This window comes from Bufo gargarizans, chromosome 1 (genome assembly GCF_014858855.1).
Source record: "Bufo gargarizans isolate SCDJY-AF-19 chromosome 1, ASM1485885v1, whole genome shotgun sequence".
Taxonomy (NCBI): domain Eukaryota; kingdom Metazoa; phylum Chordata; class Amphibia; order Anura; family Bufonidae; genus Bufo; species Bufo gargarizans.
In genome coordinates, this window is record NC_058080.1 from 691,138,433 (window position 1) to 691,159,960 (window position 21,528).

General features: G+C 44.7%; 1 protein-coding gene across 3 annotated transcripts in view; it reads left to right on the forward strand.

Moving 5' to 3' along the window:
• PARP8 (poly(ADP-ribose) polymerase family member 8) overlaps positions 1-21,528 on the forward strand; it is a 276,892-nt gene that overhangs the window by 224,602 nt on the left and 30,762 nt on the right. For all 3 annotated transcript variants that reach the window (XM_044276222.1, XM_044276223.1, XM_044276224.1), the window contains 4 exons: positions 2,098-2,190; positions 5,700-5,825; positions 9,307-9,372; positions 12,076-12,143. In XM_044276222.1, coding sequence (XP_044132157.1) covers positions 2,098-2,190; positions 5,700-5,825; positions 9,307-9,372; positions 12,076-12,143 — 353 coding nt within the window. The remainder of the gene's footprint in view (positions 1-2,097; positions 2,191-5,699; positions 5,826-9,306; positions 9,373-12,075; positions 12,144-21,528) is intronic.

The following is a 21,528-nucleotide window of genomic DNA, read 5'->3' on the forward strand; positions in this document are numbered from 1 at the left end:
ATTCCAAATGCAAATAGCACACTTGAAATGAACTCTGGACCTTTTATCTGATTATTGTAATTGGGATAATGAGGGAATAACAGACACCTGGCCATGGAACAGCTGAGAAGCCAATTGTCCCATTACTTTTGGTCCCTTAACAAGTGGGAGGCACATATGCAAACTGTTGTAATTCCTACACCGTCTACCTGATTTGGATGTAAGTACCCTCAAATTAAAGCTGACAGTCTGCAGTTCAAGTACATCATGTTCATTTCATTTCCAATCCATTGTGGTGGTGTATAGAGCCAAAAATGTAAGAATTGTGTCAATGTCCCAATATTTATGGACCTGACTGTATAAAAATATTGGCAGTTAGATATTGCCATTCCCCCTGTCAGTTGGGTGCCTCCCTGCACACACTGACGATGTTAGCACTGATTGTACAGCATATGTAGGGACATGCCCCACGACAATTTCAGGAGGAATAACAGAGGGATTCTACAATGCAGAAAGCTAAGAAATTATGTTTCAGAAAGTAATTTATTGGGGAATGCAAGTTTTTTACTAAACTGACACGACTTTGTTGACCACACTGACCAATTCCAAATCTTTAGTCACCAGGTATGTCATGACTGACCAGCATCTAGTAAATTAGCGAAGAGTTAAATTATTTATATCGCTTCGATGGGTCCTTAACCCCATAGTGACCACATATTCGCCTTTTTACATTGTTTACGAAGGGGCCTTGGGTTAAGCTGCCGCCTTATTACAGTTCCCTAGTCTGAAGAGCCGGAGCTGGGCTCTCTCATGACAGTCGGGCACCAGCTCCATGGTCTGAATCTGCAGACTGCTGACTGCATAGCCCCTTCGATGCAGCAAACATGAAATTTGCAGTCTGCAAAACACGGATCCACAAAAAACCTGTGTGACATCTGTGTGACATCCGTTTTTTTGCGGATCCTTTGTAACAATGCCTGTCCTTGTCAACAAAACAGACAAGAATGGGACATGTTCCATTTTTGGGCGGAACGGACTTGCCAACATACGGGTATGGAATGCACACGTTTGTTTTGCAGCCCCATTGAAATGAATTCCGCATACGGGCCGCATAAAAAACGGAATGGACACGGACAAAAAATAACCCTTCGGTTCCCACATGCAGTGGGGTTGTCTATTTTCTATCATGAGCACTTGATGTCTGTTAAACGGAGCCTGTCATCAACGTTATGCTAACCTCACTGAGGGCAGGATAAAATAGTGACAGAAATGCTGATGTCAGCGGTGTGTCACTCATAAGCTAAAAGTAAGTGGTTGCCGAGAACCAGCATCATAATCATTGCAGCCCAGGCCTCGAAAAGAGTCACATCTACCTGAGAAGAGTCCTGGTTATTCCTAATCTCCTGCTCTCCCCCGCCCATCTGCTGATGATTGGCATTAACCTATAAATAGAGATTGCTGAAATCAACTCACCTGTCATTACTTTATACTGCCGTTAGTGTGGGCAGCATAAAGTTGATGGCAGGTCCCTTTAAATACAAAAAAAATAAAAATAAATCTATTCTAGTAAATGAATAAAGTCATAAATAAATGACTAAAATGAATGAATACATAAATTAGCCTTATAATTTGCAGATTACTATGTTTACCAGTCTAGCGGAATCATTTCTCTGTGCCACAGCATTTCCTTTTAAGATGCAAAACAGGACGGTGCACGCCAACGCACAAAGCCTTTGTGATTTTAGATTTTATAATGAAATTAGGCCTGGTTCGGAGTGGAAGCGATGAAGCAAGGCCCATTGTGTGCTGCTTTACTGTACATCAACTTATTTGACATCTCATTTCACAACTGCTGAGCAATGTAGACGCGTTTCATGAATTAAATCATGAAGAGAGCCTGCAGGAGCTATTTAGGTACCGCCACGTGGGCTATTTGTCTTGTTATGACAGTGCCATCTGGTGGTCGCTCGCTGTCATTGCGTATCTTTTGTGTTTGCTTTCATTCTCTCTGATTTGGGTTGTTTCATTTCCTTTTGGATGCAAACTTAGTTTTTACTGACTAATGTGAAACCTATTTGCCGATATGAGATGATAGTTGTCATTTTCTCTTTTTGACAGCCTACTGTTTGCGAACGAGAGCTTTGTGTGTTCGCCTTTCAGACGCTGGGTGTAATGAATGAAGCTGCAGATGAAATTGCAACCGGTGCTCAGGTATATAGCGTGATGTCACCTTTGTGACAATTAGGAGTATTGACTAGTGTCCCACATGATTTAGGGATATGATAATTGATATGATATATTGAATCTATTGCATATAGAAAAGTAGGCCTGGGGCTAGCAGACGAACAGCTTGGAGCCAATGGAACGTTCACAGCAGCACAGAGTATATCAGCTCAGTGTACTGCTTTAAAAGGGTTTTCCAGGATTTTTGCTTATCCTCTGGACAGGTCCTCATTGTCTGATCGGTGGGGGTCTGACACCCGGGACCCCCGCCAATCAGCTGTTTGAGAAGGTACCGGCGCTCACAGTAGCTCTGCAACCTTCTCCAACTTTTCCTAGAACATATGACGTCACATTTAGAGATGAGCAAAGCGAGCTACGCATGCTACATCCGAAGCCGCTTCGCTAAAAAAAAAATTGTTATAATACTGTACGGAATCAAAGCCAGGTTAGGTTCAAAGGTTTTTCACTGTAATAATCAATGAACGAAGTTATTCAAAGAAGTCACTCGCGACTTAATAAGTCACATCGGAGCTCATACATTCTAAGGCTACTTTCACACTAGCGGCAGGACGGATCCGACAGGCTGTTCACCCTGTCAGATCCGTCCTGCCGCTATTTCACTGTGCCGCCGGACTTCCCCTCCCTCCCCATTGACTATAATGGGGACGGGGCAGAGCTCCGGCGCAGCACGGCAGTGCACGGCAAGAGGCCGTCGGACTAAAAAGTCGGACATGTCGTAGTTTTGTCCGGCGGCCTTTCGCGTGCACTGCAGTGCTGCGCCGGAGTTCGCCCCTGTCGCCATTATAGTCAGTAGGGGACGGAGCGGCGGTCCGGCGGCACGGCGAAATAGAGGCAGGACGGATCCGACAGGGTGAACAGCCTGTCGGATCCGTCCTTCCACTAGTGTGAAAGTACCCTAATACTGTACAGAGGCGAATCTCTGTACAGTATTATAACACATTTTTTTAGACAAGCGACTTCAGCTGTAGCATGCAACATCCATTGGGCACACGGTCTAGGCGCAGCTCAGCCCCATAGAAGTGAATGGGGCTGAGCACGATACTAAGCACAGCCGCTATACAATGTATACGGCGCTGTCCTTGGTGAGTGGAGAGAAGCGTGCCGCGCTACTGCGAGTGCCGGTGCCTTCTCAAACTGCTGATCAGTGGAGATCCCCACTGATCAGATACTGATGACCTATCCAGAGGATAGGTCATCCATTCAAAAATCCTGGAAAACCCCTTTAATTCCATAAAAAAAAATTAAAAAAAAATATTGTTAATAGTTTTTTTTTTGTTGCTTTTTTACACTATTAAAAAAGTAGGGGTCTCAGCAGATTTGTCATTTAGGGCCCTAGGAAAGCTGGGGGCCCTGATCTGTGGAAGTTATATCCCCCTACAGTTAAAGGGAACCTGTTGCATTGAGAATGCAGTGTGTCATGGAGCTGGAGGAGCTGAGCAGACTGATGTATGGGCGGACATTATTCAGCAAAACTTGTAATACAGTCATGTGAAAAAATTAGGACACCCTTTGAAAGCATGTGGTTTTTTGTAACATTTTTAATAAAAGGTTATTTCATCTCCGTTTCAACAATACAGAGAGATTAAAGTAATCCGACTAAACAAAGAAAACTGAAGAAAAGTCTTTTCAAGATCTTCTGTAAATGTCATTCTACAAAAATGCCTATTCTAACTGAGGAAAAAGATAGGACACCCTTGCCCCTAATAGCGAGTGTTACCTCCTTTGGCTGAAATAACTGCAGTGAGACGGTTCTTGTAGCCATCTACCAGTCTTCGACATCGGTCTGAGGAAATTTTACCCCACTCCTCAATGCAGAACTTTTTCAGCTGTGAGATGTTTGAGGGGTTTCTTGCACGTACAGCCCTTTTCAAGTCACCCCACAGCATCTCAATGGGATTCAAATCTGGACTTTGACTTGGCCATTCCAGGACTCTCCATTTCTTCTTTTTCAGCCAATCTTTGGTTGATTTACTAGTATGTTTTGGGTCATTGTCATGTTGCATGGTCCAGTTCCGCTTCAGCTTTAATTTTCTAACTGATGGTCTCACATGTTCTTCAAGCACCTTCTGATACACAGTAGAATTCATCGTGGATTCTATGATGGTGAGCTGACCAGGTCCTGCTGCAGCAAAGCAGCCCCAAACCATGACACTTCCACCTCCATGCTTCACAGTTGGTATGAGGTTCTTTTCTTGGAATGCTGTGTTTGGTTTACGCCAAACATGTCCTCTGCTGTTGTGTCCAAATAATTCAATTTTGGACTCATCTGTCCAAAGAACATTATTCCAGAAGTCCTGGTCTTTGTCAACTTTATCTCTGGCAAATGTCAGTCTGGCCTCGATGTTTCTCTTGGAAAGCAAAGGTTTCCTCCTTGCACACCTCCCATGCAAGTTAAACTTGTACAGTCTCTTTCTGATTGTAGAGGCATGTACTTCTACATCAACAGTAGCCAGAGCCTGCTGTAGTTCTCGAGATGACACTTTAGGGTTTTTGGAGACCTCTTTTAGCATCTTGCGGTCTGCTCTTGGGGTGAACTTGCTGGGGCGACCAGTCCTGGGCATGTTGGCAGTTGTTTTGAAAGCCCTCCACTTGTAGACTATCTTCCGGACAGTGGAATGGCTGATTTCAAAATCTTTTGAGATCTTTTTAAATCCCTTCCCAGACTCATAGGCTGCTACAATCTTTTTTCTGAAGTCCTCTGACAGCTCTTTTGCTCTCACCATGGTGCTCACTCTCACTTCAACAGTCAGGAGCACACCAAACTAAATGTCTGAGGTTTAAATAGGGCAAGCCTCATTCAACATGCAGAGTAACGATCTACTAATTATGTGCACCTGGTGTGATATACCTGTGTGAGATCTGAGCCAATTTAAGAGGGAATACATGTGAGGGTGTCCTATCTTTTTCCTCAGTTAGAATAGGCATTTTTGTAGAATGACATTTACAGAAGATCTTGAAAAGACTTTTCTTCAGTTTTCTTTGTTTAGTTGGATTACTTTAATCTCTCTGTATTGTTGAAACGGAGATGAAATAACCTTTTATTAAAAATGTTACAAAAAACCACATGCTTTCAAAGGGTGTCCTAATTTTTTCACATGACTGTATATTCATTTGACTCCCTGCTCTCTCTATGCTTAGGAGTCTAGTGGGCAGTCCCATTAGTGATTGACAGCTATCTATGTGCACAGTCATACAGGGGAGGCTGTCAATCACTGATAGGACCGCCCACTGGACTCCTAAGTATAGAGAGAGCAGGGATTTAAATGAATACATTACAGGTTATACTGAATCTTCTCCCGCAAGGCTTTATACCCATCTGCTCAGCTCCTCCTGCTCTCCAACATGCCAGCAGCAGATAGGACTGCATGGACAGTGTGACAGAAGAAAGGGTACAGTTTTTAAAGAACTTCGCTTACAGTAACATGTATTCTCTACAAGTCATTTTTAAAGTGATATTTACTGTGTTATGTTTACAGGTTGTAGATCTCCTTGTGTCAATGTGTCGTTCTGCTTTGGAATCTCCGAGGAAAGTTGTCATTTTTGAGCCATATCCTTCAGTAGTAGACCCCAATGATCCTCAGACCCTGGCCTTTAATCCAAGAGTAAGTATTTAGCTGAACATGTGTAGTGCCAGGTCCCCCTGACCACAGCAATACAGAGGTGCGCGCCATTACCTTAGCTCTACTGACTTTAGTTAGGAACAACATTTTCATATGTAACCGATTAAATGCAATATTGTGATATTGTAGCTAAAGCCTTGACAGGCTGCCATACACAGCACAACCACTGGGTGGCAGTACATATAGGATAGATGCCTTGTAACACAATATCTCAAAATCATGTTAATGTATATTTATTTATTATTTATTTATTTTATGCACTTATATAGCGCTACTATATTCCACAGCGCTTTACCAACTGTCCCCAATGGGGCTCACAATCTAAGGTCCCTATCAGTATGTCTTTGGAGTGTGTCTTTTATATTGAAAGGCTAAGTATCTCGTGACCAACACATAGCAGGACATGTCCAGCCAAGAGGAAAGGTAGGGACGGGCACATCTGCATTTGCCCGATAGGTAAGGGGGACATTGTTCCTTTAAAAACAGCTTTATTCTACATATTAAATAGAATAGAGACAGAATTCAAACCAGCACCTGGATCTGAATACTTTTGTAATTGCATGTAATCATAAATTTTATATAACTACTGAGTTATTCAGTAAAAATGTATCTGTATAGCGCCACCTTCTGTTTGCTCTTTTTCTTTATTTCTTGTCCACCTCACTAAGTTGGTCGCGCAAGCTCAGACATACGTTCTGTTAGAAGCTGTGGCAGCTACGGGGAAAGAGCTGCAGCAGAAAAGACATGCCCCCTGAGCTACAGCAGAAAGGACAGGCCCCCTGAGCTACAGCAGAAAGAACAGGCCCCCTGAGCTACAGCAGAAAGGACAGGCCCCCCGAGCTACAGCAGAAAGAACAGGCCCCCTGAGCTACAGCAGAAAGAACAGGCCCCCTGAGCTACAGCAGAAAGAACAGGCCCCCTGAGCTACAGCAGAAAGGACAGGCCCCCTGAGCTACAGCAGAAAAGACAGGCCCCTGAGCTACAGCAGAAAGGACAGGCCCCCTGAGCTACAGCAGAAAGGACAGGCCCCCTGAGCTACAGCAGAAAGGACAGGCCCCCTGAGCTACAGCAGAAAGGACAGGCCCCCTGAGCTACAGCAGAAAGGACAGGCCCCCTGAGCTACAGCAGAAAGGACAGGCCCCCTGAGCTACAGCAGAAAGGACAGGCCCCCTGAGCTACAGCAGAAAGGACAGGCCCCCTGAGCTACAGCAGAAAGGACAGGCCCCCTGAGCTGCAGCAGAAAGGACATGCCCCCTGAGCTACAGCAGAAAGGACATGCCCCCTGAGCTACAGCAGAAAGGACAGGCCCCCTGAGCTACAGCAGAAAGGACAGGCCCCCTGAACTACAGCAGAAAGGACAGGCCCCCTGAGCTACAGCAGAAAGGACAGGCCCCCCGAGCTACAGCAGAAAGAACAGGCCCCCCGAGCTACAGCAGAAAGGACAGGCCCCTGAGCTACAGCAGAAAGGACAGGCCCCCTGAGCTACAGCAGAAAGGACAGGCCCCCTGAGCTACAGCAGAAAGGACAGGCCCCCTGAGCTACAGCAGAAAGGACAGGCCCCCTGAGCTACAGCAGAAAGAACAGGCCCCCTGAGCTGCAGCAGAAAGGACATGCCCCCTGAGCTGCAACAGAAAGGACATGCCCCCTGAGCTACAGCAGAAAGGACATGCCCCCTGAGCTACAGCAGAAAGGACAGGCCCCCTGAGCTACAGCAGAAAGGACAGGCCCCCTGAGCTACAGCAGAAAGGACAGGCCTCCTGAGCTACAGCAGAAAGAACAGGCCCCCTGAGCTACAGCAGAAAAGACAGGCCCCTGAGCTACAGCAGAAAGGACAGGCCCCCTGAGCTACAGCAGAAAGGACAGGCCCCCTGAGCTACAGCAGAAAGGACAGGCCCCCTGAGCTACAGCAGAAAGAACAGGCCCCCTGAGCTACAGCAGAAAGGACAGCCCCCCTTAGAAAGGACACTCCCCCTGAGTTGCCAGCCTGAAAGAGATCTAGCAGAACAATTGGAGCAATGAATGGGGAGATCTCTGGATCCATGTGGGGTACAGGGCGGGTTCTAGCCTTGTTAGAAAATGTACTATGTGATGTTGATTTTCATTTTTTATATCATTCATGGCATAACCCCTTTATAGTAGATGCTCTGTATTTAGCTTTTCAAGGATGAGAGGTCCATGTCTTGTTTTTGCACAGTGTTCACCTGCTTTACGTGTCCACCACTGGACGCACTTGAAATAGTTTTTATAACACAGCAAAACCAATGGGTAACCTTCTATTACATGGTCCACAGAGAGAGCACCTGAGAGTCACAAGTGCACATGAGCGTATGCTGTCCTGATGTGACCGCCCCTTTAAGACCATCTCACCGCTCATCTCATTGTCACTTGTAGTACTTCTTACGGACTGTTCTGGACACAAGTTTGGCCACTTTTAATTTGCATGCGTAGAGTGTGGTACCTAATGAGTAAATGATACATTCAGCGATCTGCTGGTTCCTATTTATTTATTTATTTATTTTACTTCCAGTCAGGGTATGGACAGGGTCAGGTGCACTGCTGCAGCCAATGACGGGCCTCTGTAGTGATGTCCGTTCCGTGTATTTTTGCGGACCATATGCGGAAACATTCATTTCAATGGGTCCGCAAAAAAAACTGAAGGTACTTTATGTGCATTCCATTTCCATATGTCTTTTCCGCCAAAAAATAGAACATGCCCTATTATTTTTCACATTACGGACAAGGATAGGACTGTTCTGTTAGGTACTAGCTGTTCCATTCCGCAAAATATGGAATGCACATGGACGTCATCTGTATTTTTTCTGATCCGTTTTTACGGACTGCAAAATACATACGGTCGTGTGCATGAGCCCCAAACAGTATTTCACTGCTGGGTCATGTGCCGCCTGGAGACATGTCGCCTCTGAGGCCTGTCATTGGCTGCAGCAGCGCACATGTCTCCATCTGTACCCCTGCCAGAAATAAACAAGCTGGGGACCGGAAGATTGCCAAAAAGAGCCAGGGCATTGGCGCTTAGTGGTGGGGAGCAGGTGAGATTTTTTTCATTAGGTGCTACACACTATGGCGGCTACTTATATATTACCAAACTCCTGGAAAACTCCTTTAATGTCCGTTGAGAGTAACTAATCTCCATGCAGGTTCCATGAAGGAGAAGTTAGAATGTTTGCTTTTACTTGGCATATCTCATAGAGCCCCCGCTGCTTCTCGGGGTCTGTCAGCCCACCCAATGCCAGGCTGCAGTACTTACCTGGCTCATTTCTGATGTGTCAAAAGACACCTGGTAGTGGAAACCAGCAGGAGAACCAGGAGGTGTCAGATTGGCAGGGGTGGAGGGGGTGAATACTGCTGTATTTTTTTTAACTCATTCAGGTTTTTTATGCACTGTACAAACCATTTTAACCATATTGTTGGGAGATTTCTTGACTTGTCTTTATTTTCCCAACAGAAAAAGAACTACGACAGAGTAATGAAAGCGTTAGACAGCATCACTTCCATCAGAGAGATGACGCAAGTGAGCACACTTATTATTATAGTGTAATGAGGTTTGTTTTATCCTATTATATAATGACGTGGGCAAGACGCTTCTGATTAATCTAGCCTATATACCTGCTGCCTGGATACAGCAGGTCTGCACAAACAGCGGCCGCATTGGCAGACAGTAGGGCTTGGCACTGCATGTTGTATGCTGTATTATATGGGCACTGTGGGCTGGTATTGTAAAGTATGTTATATTAGCATTGCATGTTGCATAGTAACATCGTTTGTAAGGCTGAAAAAAGACATAATGTACATCCATCCAGTTCAGCCTGTTATCCTGAAAAATTTTCCTCTTTTTAGGGGAAAAAAATCCTTCTCGACTCCAATCAGGCCATCAGAATAACTCCCTGTATCAACAACCCTTATAAGTATTATATGAGCATTGTATGTTGGTATTAAATATATCTCTGCCACTGCTATACACTGCAAGAATAAAGTACCGTCTGGTATACAAATATCTGTGATGCACAGTGAACACCACCATACAGTGCTCATATAATACAACATACTGTATAGCGCCAACATACAGGGCTGGTGCAGGGATTTTTGCCACCCTAGGCAAAAGCTAATTTTGCCGCCCCCTTGATTCCGCCCATTGACCACGCCCTTTGACCCGCCCCTTTTTAACAGGTCAGAAACGTGCCCTCTCCCCCCAGTGTACAGGGACTGAGCTGGTGAAGCCAGGCGTAGGGCACCATACTAAGCTGCACATAGAAGAACTGACCATGGTCTCCATGGCACATGTGGAGGCACACTACACCCACAAACAGTAGTAGGGGTCCTCTCCTATTCCCCCTGTCACAGGAGCCTGCTGCCTTACTTATCGTGTCTGAGCCAGAGCTCACATGCTGAAAGGCGAGGGCGCCAAACATGAACCCTGACATGAGCGCTCGGGTGCTCTCCCCTGTCATGGTGCCCGCCGCTCACCCCCTGCAACCTGTGGCATACCCGTCTCTATGGGGTACGGACTGCTGGCTGCACTGCGGAAGTATCTCCGACTCCTCACACACAGCAGAGAGAGCGGGCTGCGGGCAGATAGGCATGTATAGTGCGACACGAGAAGAAACAGTGACCTCTACTGGAAAAAGCCCATACTGCAGCTAGGAGACAGGGAAGTCCATACCCCATAGAGACGGGGATGTCACAGGTTGCAGGGGGTGAGCGGTGGGCAGGGCCAGCGCCACCCATAAGCAAAGTAGGCGACCGCGTGCGCCCCCCCAGCAACAGTGCGCTCTAAGCGGTGGCCTACTTTGCTTATGGGTGGCACCAGCCCTGTACACATATAATACAACATACAGCAGTCATATAATACTACATACAGCATAATACAAAAATGCAATGCTCATGCAATACAACTTACTGTATAGTACCAGTTTACAATGCCGATATAAGACAACACACAGCTTAATATGCTCATATAATACAACAAAGCATAATACCAATATACAGTGCTCATAATACAAGATATAGCATAATACCAACGCATAATGCTCATATAATACAACCATAGCTTAATACAAACATAAAATGCTCATATAATACAATATACAGCATAATACCAACATACAGTGCTCATATAATACAGCATAATACCAACAAAAAATGTTCATATAATACTGCATACAGCAAAATATCAACATACAATGCTAAAATAATACAACTTACTGTATAGTACCAACATACAATGCCCATATAATACAACACACAGCTTAATACCAACATACAATGCTCATAAAATATGACATACAACATAATATCAACATACAATGCTCATATAATACAAGATACGGCATAATACCAACATACAATGCTCATGTAATATAATATACAGCTTAACTCTCTTAAAGCGAACCTTTCACCTGCATTTCACTTAATAAACTATCAAAAGTACCTTATAGATCATCCTCATTGTGTTATCATACAGTCTTGTCCCGCTTTTCTGCCATGTGTATGCATGAAAAAATCGCCTTATAAAGTACTCTTCTCCAGCTCCACAAGTCACGATAGAAGTCAAGGGGGTAGCCCTTCCCTCACTCCAGGCTGTAACTCCCCTGCCCTAACCCCGCCTCTATACAGTCTAATTGACACCCGGCTCAGTCGCCGGGACCGCGCTTGTACAGGCGGCGCATGCGCCGTCGGCCTCAGTAGCGGCGCGATCCCGTCTATCGCGCGGACTCAAGCGCGATCCTGTAACTGAATTACAGGATCGCGCTTGAGTCCGCGCGATAGACGGGATCACGCTGCTACTGAGGCCGGCGGCGCATGCGCCGCCTGTACAAGCGCGGTCCCGGCGACTGAGCCGGGTGTCAATTAGACTGTATAGAGGCGGGTCTGGGTACCACAGTCAGTTTTTTATCACGCGCGTGCAAAGCGCATTGCACCCTCGCGATAAAAACTGAACATCGGAACGCAATCGCAGTCAAAACTGATTGCAATTACGTACCTACTCGCACGATTTTCCCTGATCGCAGACACAACGCATCCGGACCTAATCCGGACTCGCTCGTCTGCAAGGGGCCTATGGTCAGAAGAAGGAGGCCTGTCCTTATGTCACGGATAGTGCTTCCCATGTCAGCCCTTCATGTGGCTTGCTACAGCAATGATCGTCTCATCATGCACCGAGTCTACGTCTCCCGTCCTAGAATATTCCCAGTAACATTCTGATTGTTTCTTCCAGGCACCTTATTTGGAAATCAAGAAGCAGATGGATAAGCAGGATCCCTTAGCCCATCCTTTGCTGCAATGGTTCGTGGTGCTATTTATAAGCCTCGCAGTCTACCTAGCTTCCTGAGAAACACATCATACTCCAAATCAGATTTGCTGCTGTGATATTGGGAAATAGGAATGATATCCTCAGCGGAAGGGGCTCTGATGGCGACTAACGGAGGAACGAAAGAAAAATGCATTAGAAGGAATTCACTGTCAGATGTAACCCTGTGGTGGCGGGCGGATAAAAGTGAAAAAAAATATTTGCTTATTCACAGAAGTGATTTTTTGGAAAGAAAAGTCATTAGGGTACTTTAACACTTGCGGCAGAGGATTCCGGCAGGCAGCCCTGTCGCCGGAACTGCCTGCCGGATCCGTCACAACGTATGCAAACTGATGTCATTTGTCAGGGTACTTTCACACTTGCGTTGTTTGATTCCGGCAAACTGTATGCAACCGCATGTCATTTTTTCTGACTGATCAGGCATTTTTCAGACTTACAGGATCCTGATCAGTCAGTAAAAATGCATTGCAATACCGGATCCGTTTTTCCAGTGTCATCCGGCAAAACGGATCCGCTATTTATTTTTTTCACATTTTTAAAGGTCTGCACAATAGCAGATCTGGCAATGCGGCACTAATATGTCCCTATGGAAAATAAATGCCGGATCCGGTATTCAGGCAAGTGTTCAGTTGTTTTGGCCGGAGATAAAACCGCAGCACGCTGCGGTATTATCTCCGTCCTGAAAAGTCAAAAAGACTTAACTGAGGACATCCTGATGCATCCTGAACGGATTGCTCTCCATTCAGAATGCATGGGGATAAAACTGATCAGTTATTTTCCGGTATTGAGCCCCTAGGATGGAACTCAATACCGGAAAAGAAAAACGCAAGTGTGAAAGTGCCCTCAGATGGATCAGGATCCTGATCCGTATGACAAATGCATTGAAATGCCAGATCCGTCTCTCCGGTGTCATCTGGAAAAACGGATCCTGCATTTATATTTTTCACATTTTTTGCGGTCTGAGCATGCGCAGACCGCAATGCTGGATGCGTTTTGCCTGAACACTCGGCATTAATGCATGTCAATGGGAAAAAAATGCCGGATCCGGTATTCCGGCAAGTGTTCCGGAATTTTGGACGGAATTATCTCTGTCCTGAAAAGTCAAAAAGACTGAACTGAAGACATCCTGATGCATCCTGAACGGATTGCTCTCCATTCAGAATGCATGGGGATAAAACTGATCAGTTCTTTTCCGGTATTGAGCGCCTGTGATGGAACTCGGTGCTGGAAAAGAAAACGCTAGTGTGAAAGTGCCCTTAAGCAGATAATCTCATGATTAATGTGCAATGAGCAGGACACTGGTACAATGCAGTGGGTCAGGATATGTGTATATAAGTTTATAGTTTGTTCGTGATCCCAATTGCAGCTTGCTCAGGTACTGTAGCAGGGCCCTTTAAGATGTAATAGCTCACGTACCAGGTGAGGAATGCCAGAGGGGGATAATGTCTCTGTGTAGTAGGTATGGTAGTGTCAACGGTGTCTCCTACCTGGGTACGGCTGGACTCCTGGATCCTGGCTCACTTGCAATAAATTGAGTGTGGTCAGTAGGAGTAATTGAGGAATGATTGAGATCCAGACAGGAGATATAATCCAACTTATCTTTACTGAATGGCAACAGAAATCCATACGATTTACAGCAATAGTCTTGGGTCCCAGCAGGTATTGGCAATATGGGCAGGAATCTACAGGGTGGGCCATTTATATGGATACACCTTAATAAAATGGGAATGGTTGGTGATATTAACTTACTGTTTGTGGCACATTAGTATATGTGAGGGGGGAAACTTTTTAAGATGGGTTGTAACCATGGCGGCCATTTTGAAGTCGGCCATTTTGAATCCAACTTTTGTTTTTTGAATAGGAAGAGGGTCATGTGACACATCAAACTTTTTGGGAATTTCACAAGAAAAACAATGGTGTACTTGGTTTTAACGTAACTTTATTCTTTCATGAGTTATTTACAAGTCTCTGACCACTTATAAAATGTGTTCAATGTGCTGCCCATTGTGTTGGATTGTCAATGCAACCCTCTTCTCCCACTCTTCACACACTGATAGCAACACCGCAGGAGAAATGCTAGTACAGGCTTCCAGTATCCATAGTTTCAGCATACGAGATGTGCAGCACCTGAAACTACGGATACTGGAAGCCTGTGCTAGCATTTCTCCTGCGGTGTTGCTATCAGTGTGTGAAGAGTGGGAGAAGAGGGTTGCATTGACAATCCAACACAATGGGCAGCACATTGAACACATTTTATAAGTGGTAAGAGACTTGTAAATAACTCATGAAAGAATAAAGTTACGTTAAAACCAAGCACACCATTGTTTTTCTTGTGAAATTCCCAATAAGTTTGATGTGTCACATGACCCTCTTCCTATTGAAAAAACAAAAGTTGGATTCAAAATGGCCGACTTCAAAATGGCCGCCATGGTTACAACCCATCTTAAAAAGTTTCCCCCCTCACATATACTAATGTGCCACAAACAGGAAGTTAATATCACCAACCATTCCCATTTTATTAAGGTGTATCCATATAAATGGCCCACCCTGTATATATATTCTGCTGCTTGTCATATGCCTAGAGAATCTGGCAGGTATCTATCGTCTGCTCTGTCTGTCTTCTGCTTGGTATGGGCCTGACTAGCTGAGGAGGGATTTGGCTTCTCCTGGACTCTGGATAAGTACTCACCGGACTGCTTTCAGGGAATGATTCTTCCTGGAGATCTAGAAAGTGTTGCTTGGTTGTCCACAGTCGAGGCTGAAGGGCTCAGACTGGGAGGATGGATCCTTGGCCTCAGCCGAGGCTGGATCCTAGGTTGGGATCCCTGTAACTGGGAGCTCCTACTAACACAGCCTGCCCCTGGCAGGGGTGGCTGGTACACTAACTTAACTTCCTTCTCCTCTTCATGAGGCAGGATGTGGTCCGCAATACGGAAACGGAACCCATACCTTTGTGTGAATGAGCCTGTACAGTGATACTTTAAACAAGCCTCCGAGCTCTTATGTTGAAAACAGCTAGCTAGTAAAAATCCAATTAATGGAATCTTCTGTTTTCGGCAAATAAAGCTTCCTCTTTGTAGAATGAAAAATTTTGCACTTTTCTAATATAATTTCCTTATAGTTTTATAGAGCCTGCGTGTGGGTGCATGGCTGACTAGAGTTGCAGTGTAGTTTGTATTACTTTTAATTGTATTACTGCTGTATTTTTTATACATTTAAAGGGGTTGTAAATGGCATTTAACATGTTAAAAAAGTTAATACAAGACACTTACTAATGTATTGTGATTGTCCATATTGCCTCCTTTGCTGGCTTCTTTTATTTTTCCATCACATTATTATACACTGCTCGTTTCCATGGTTACGACCACCCTGTATTCCATCAATGGTGGTCATGCTTGAAACACTATTAGAAAACCGCCGGGCTCTCTGTGGGTGTGCACATAAGCTACTGTTTTTCCTATAGTGTGCAAGCACGGCCACTGTTGTTGGATTGCAGGGTGGTCATAACCATGGAAACGAGCAGTGCCTAATGTGATGGAAAAATGAATCAAGCCAGCAAAGGAGGAAATATGGATAATACCAATACATTAGTAAGGGCCTTGTATTAACTTTCTCTACATGATAAATGCTATTTGCTGAAGTGAGACGACCCCTTTAAGTTTCTTAGCAAACATTTGGATCAGATTGTGTGAGCCCATCTGCCATGACACGTGACCTTGTCTTTTTTGAGAGTTACCAAGAAACTCACTGATAGACCAGGCGCGGTGTCTTGTAGGGCTAGTTCAGCTGAATGTAATGATGCCTTTCACTTAGCGAACTGTTGCTTGATTCTGGAGAAAAAGTACTTTTAATCCATATGCAAATGAGCAGTCAAGTGCACCAAGGGAGGACCCAAGCCACTCTGTGCACCTGTACTCCTCCCTCCCTGCTTTCCTTACAAGCCCCTCCCTCTCCTTTTGATTGACATGGCCAGGCCAGATGACTATGCAGGAATCTGATCAGTAAGAAAGGAGAGGGATGGGCTGGAAGGGAAGAAGTAGGAGAAAGGGTGCACAGAGTGGCTTGGGCCCGCCCTCAGTGCACTTAACTACTCATTTGCATATGGATTAAAAGTACCTTTTCTCCAGAATAAAGCAGTAGATCACTAAGTGAAAGGTATCACTACATTCAGCTGAGCTAGTATGTATTTATTTTTTTGTTTAACCCCTGATTAACCCACTGATAGGCCGTCTGTGACTCTCAGATGCCGCAATCTGTGTTGAAAGCGGCATCTGAGGAGGTGATCGCCATTCCTCGTCATTGTGCCCACTCCATACAATGAAATGTGATTTGTTACAAAGTAATTCATAACGAATTGAATTTCTTGTCAAAGTTCAGCGAAGCCGCCAAATCGAATTTTAGAATTCTTTGCTCATCACTAATTTCCTAAACCCACAATCACTGATGGAAATCACTGCGCAAAACACTGATGTGTGAAAGGGGCCTTAGGAGGCGCTGACTTATTTTCTCGATTGCAGTAAGGTTTGCACAGCTCCGACTTAAACATCCAGGACCAGGACAGATTTGCACTTGATTAAAGTAAAGCTAGTTTTACACCAGCGCTAAAATGTTCCGGCAGGCTGCTTCCAGCTGGAAACTGTCGGAGAACCACCACGCCCCATTGACTCTAATGGGAGCCAGCTGCGGCATTAGTGCCAAGATCCGGTCGGACAAATAACGATGCGAGCAACGTTTTTTCCAGACAAATACTGGAACTAATGCCGGAAACAGGCCATGTCCCATTATAGTCAATGGGCTCCGGCGGGGAAAGGTAGTATCCTCTACCGGAACAGTCTGCTGCAACATTTTAGCACTGGTATGAAAATAACCTAAAAATGGAGTTAAGGGTGCATTTACATGTCCGCATAACTATGGATAACATCTTTGATATATCCGAGTGACATCCGATTTTTTGTGAATCTATTGTAACAATGCCTATCCTTGTCTGCAAAACAAGAATAGGAATAGGACACTGACATATGGGTGTGGATAACACACGGTGTGCTGTCAGCATTTTTTGCTAACCCATTGAAATGAATGCAAAAAATGCGGACCATGCGAATGGGGCCTAATAAATAAACAATGATTCATCTCCATTTGCTGAAACTCGTTTAGGGTGCTGTCAGCAATTGTGGGTGCCGCACGGGTGCTGTATGGCCGAGCTACTGTACTGCTCATTGCCGTCTTTTGCCTAAAATCCGTGTGGCTATTAGCAAACAGCAAGGAGCTCACACTTCTTGCATTGGCAGGCAGCATGGACCTGGCTCCTGACCGTAGCCATGGCTCAGCATTGTGCTGGCCACGGTAATAGTTGTCTCATGATTAAATATGAATCCGTTAGATCACGCAAAAAAGTTTTTTTTTTTAATTGGATTTATTTTAAAAACATTTCTGTGTGCAACTACTGCTCTTACTTGTACCAGCGCCCCCTGCTGCCATTTAACTCTTTCCTGGAACATCCATCTAGTGCTGGTGAGAAAAAGCCACTTCTAGCGCTCCTGTTCTCATCATTATCATCGCCCATGTACAAGAGGATCTGGTGGGACTGAACGAACTCAGCATGTGTGACCACCAGCACTGGACACATTAGGTGGACACTCGGAAGGGGAATTAAAGGCAGGCAGGGGCAGGTTTAAAACATGTTTTACATTTTGCAAGAGCTAACAGAGTAAATGAATACTCATCTATGGGCCAGACTTCAGGACCAGGAATCGGAGTAGTAAGGATGCCTGGCCCTGTCAATCTCACTGGGAGGCGGAGGTGCCCAGGTGCTATGCCAGCCTCTGAGTGCTCCAAGCACCTCCTTTGCATATAACTTTAAAAAAAAGAATGGCCCTGCAATGGTAATACCGATTGCAGAGAGAAAGGACTCATATGAGTCAGTATGATCAGCTCTACAAGGCAGAAGGCCGGGATTCATAGGATTGATCATGCTGACAGATCCTCTTCAGGTTTTACATTGACCTGATAGCATGACGATAACATGATGTCACATTTACAATACAGTGGGTGGTATAGGATTGCATTGTGCACAGTATCGGTCACTATTGTATGCCATATAGAGCAATTTATTCCCCCTAGATCTGTAATGTGCCACAGGTGCCAGTGTTAGAAATGTTGAGTGGTGATGTGGCCTGATAGTTTTGTGTCACGGTGCTCCTACCTGGGTACTGTCGCTCCCCCCAGGGTTAGGCTCTATAACATTCAAGGAGTTGTAGTTGGTGGAATAAGTCGAGCCCAGACTTGGTAAAGTTCAACAGTTTTACTTAAATAAACTTGAGATAAATTTGTGTCATCTAAACGATATGTGATCTTTCTCTTGGCTCCAGCAGGCGAAGGGTAAACTGGCAGGCAAACTTGAATACTTTGCCTTCTCCCTTTCTGCTCTGCTATTCTCTGCTCCAGTTTGGTTACTGGACTTTCCAGCAGTTCTGGTAGCTTTGAGTGCGGTACCCTTGGCTGTTGACCCCCTCGTAATACTCTATGAACTGCACGGAGCTCTTGTTGTAATTTACACAGCAATGTTATTAAGGCACAGTGTAAGAGGACCAGGAATTAAATACACAGATGACATAGTCTGCTAGCCATTAGAGACAGTAGCTAGGTGTAGGAATGGTGGTGCCCTGTCTGGGGTACTACAGATCCAATGAAGCGTTGCTTCTAGGAGAGAATATGATCTAATACAGGGTATATATATATATTCAACGAATGAAGAGGCAGCACTTCCAGTTTTTGGTGATAGGGTGACAACCCCAAACTTTATTCCCAGCAACGTTTCAGCCTTCTCACTGAGGCCTTTGTCATTTGTTGAATATATATCCTGGAGGAGAAGCCAGCCTCTGTGAGGAATTTTTGCACCCAGTGCACGACTTCTGACTGTGCTGCTGCACTATTTGTGGTATTATATATATATATGTATATATCACTGAGGATCGTGGTGATTGCGCCAGGACTTTTATACAGGTCCTTCTAAAAAAATTAGCATATTGTGATAAAGTTTATTATTTTCTGTAATGTACTGATAAACATTAGACTTTCATATATTTTAGATTCATTACACACCAACTGAAGCAGTTCAAGCCTTTTATTGTTTTAATAATGATGATTTTGGCATTGAGATCATGAAAACCAAAATTTCCTATCTAAAAAAATTTGCATATTTCATCCGACCAATAAAAGAGAAGTGATTTTAATAAAAAAAGTCAACCTTCAAATAATTATGTTCAGTTATGCACTCAATACTTGGTCGGGAATCCTTTTGCAGAAATGACTGCTTCAATGCCGCGTAGCATGGAGGCAATCAGCCTGTGGCACTGCTGAGGTGTTATGGAGGCCCAGGATGCTTTGATAGCGGCCTCAAGCTCATCCAGAGTGTTGGGTCTTGTGTCTCTCAACTTTCTCTTCCCAATATCCCACAGATTCTCTATGGGGTTCAGGTCAGGAGAGTTGGCAGGCCAATAGAGCACAGTGATACCATGGTCAGTAAACCATTTACCAGTGGTTTTGGCACTGTGAGCAGGTGCCTGGTCGTGCTGAAAAATGAAATCTTCATCTCCTTAAAGCTTTTCAGCAGATGGAAGCATGAAGTGCTCCAAAATCTCCTGATAGCTAGCTGCATTGACCCTGCCCTTGATAAAACACAGTGGACCAACACCAGCAGCTGACATGGCACCCCAGACCATCACTGACTGTGGGTACTTGACATTGGACTTCAGGCATTTTGGCATTTCCCTCTCCCCAGTCTTCCTCAGACTCTGGCACCTTGATTTCCGAATGACATGCAAAATTTGCTTTCATCCGAAAAAAGTACTTTGGACCACTGAGCAACAGTCCAGTGCTGCTTCTCTGTAGCCCAGGACAGGCGCTTCTGCCGCTGTTTCTGGTTCAAAAGTGGCTTGACCTGGGGAATGCGGCACCTGTAGCCCATTTCCTGCACACGCCTGTACACGGTGGCTCTGGATGTTTCTACTCCAGACTCAGTCCACTGCTTCCGCAGGTCCCCCAAGGTCTGGAATCGGTCCTTCTCCACAATCTTCCTCAGGGTCCGGTCACCTCTTCTCGTTGTGCAGCGTTTCCTGCCACACTTTTTCCTTCCCACAGACTTCCCACTGAGGTGCCTTGATACAGCACTCTGGGAACAGCCTATTCGTTCAAAAATTTCTTTCTGTGTCTTACCCTCTTGCTTGAGGGTGTCAATGATGGCCTTCTGGACAGCAGTCAGGTCGGCAGTCTTACCCATGATTGCGGTTTTGAGTAATGAACCAGACTGGGAGTTTTTAAAAGCCTCAGGAATCTTTTGCAGGTGTTTAGAGTTAATTAGTTGATTCAGATGATTAGGTTAATAGCTCGTTTAGAGAACCTTTTCATGATATGCTAATATTTTGAGATAGGAATTTGGGGTTTTCATGAGCTGTATGCCAAAATCATCAATATTAAAACAATAAAAGGCTTGAACTACTTCAGTTGGTGTGTAATGAATCTAAAATATATGAAAGTCTAATGTTTATCAGTACATTACAGAAAATAATGAACTTTATCACAATATGCTAATTTTTTTAGAAGGACCTGTATATTGTACCTCCTAGGGTATGTTCTCGCCTACATCCATTCTGCCATAATAAATCTGTAAAATCTTGTCCTGTCATTGGTTGAGTCGTTCCCACAAGAGCTGTGACATAGCTTGTCCGATCTGGCCAGTTATACAGTTATACATCCCCTATTTTCATATAAGTCTGGGTTATGGCAAAATTACCCTGATCGTGATTTCATGTACAGTACAGACCAAAAGTTTGGACACACCTTCTCATTCAAAGAGTTTTCTTTATTTTCATGACTATGAAAATTGTAGATTCACACTGAAGGCATCAAAACTATGAATTAACACATGTGGAATTATATACATAACAAAAAAATGTGAAACAACTGACAATATGTCATATTCTAGGTTCTTCAAAGTAGCCACCTTTTGCTTTGATTACTGCTTTGCACACTCTTGGCATTCTCTTGATGAGCTTCAAGAGGTAGTCACCTGAAATGGTCTTCCAACAGTCTTGAAGGAGTTCCCAGAGATGCTTAGCACCTTTTGGCCCTTTTGCCTTCACTCTGTGGTCCAGCTCACCCCAAACCATCTCGATTGGGTTCAGGTCCGGTGACTGTGGAGGCCAGGTGATCTGGCGCAGCACCCCATCACTCTCCTTCATGGTCAAATAGCCCTTACACAGCCTGGAGGTGTGTTTGGGGTCATTATCCTGTTGAAAAATAAATGATGGCCCAACTAAACGCAAACCGGATGGAATAGCATGCCTCTGCAAGATGCTGTGG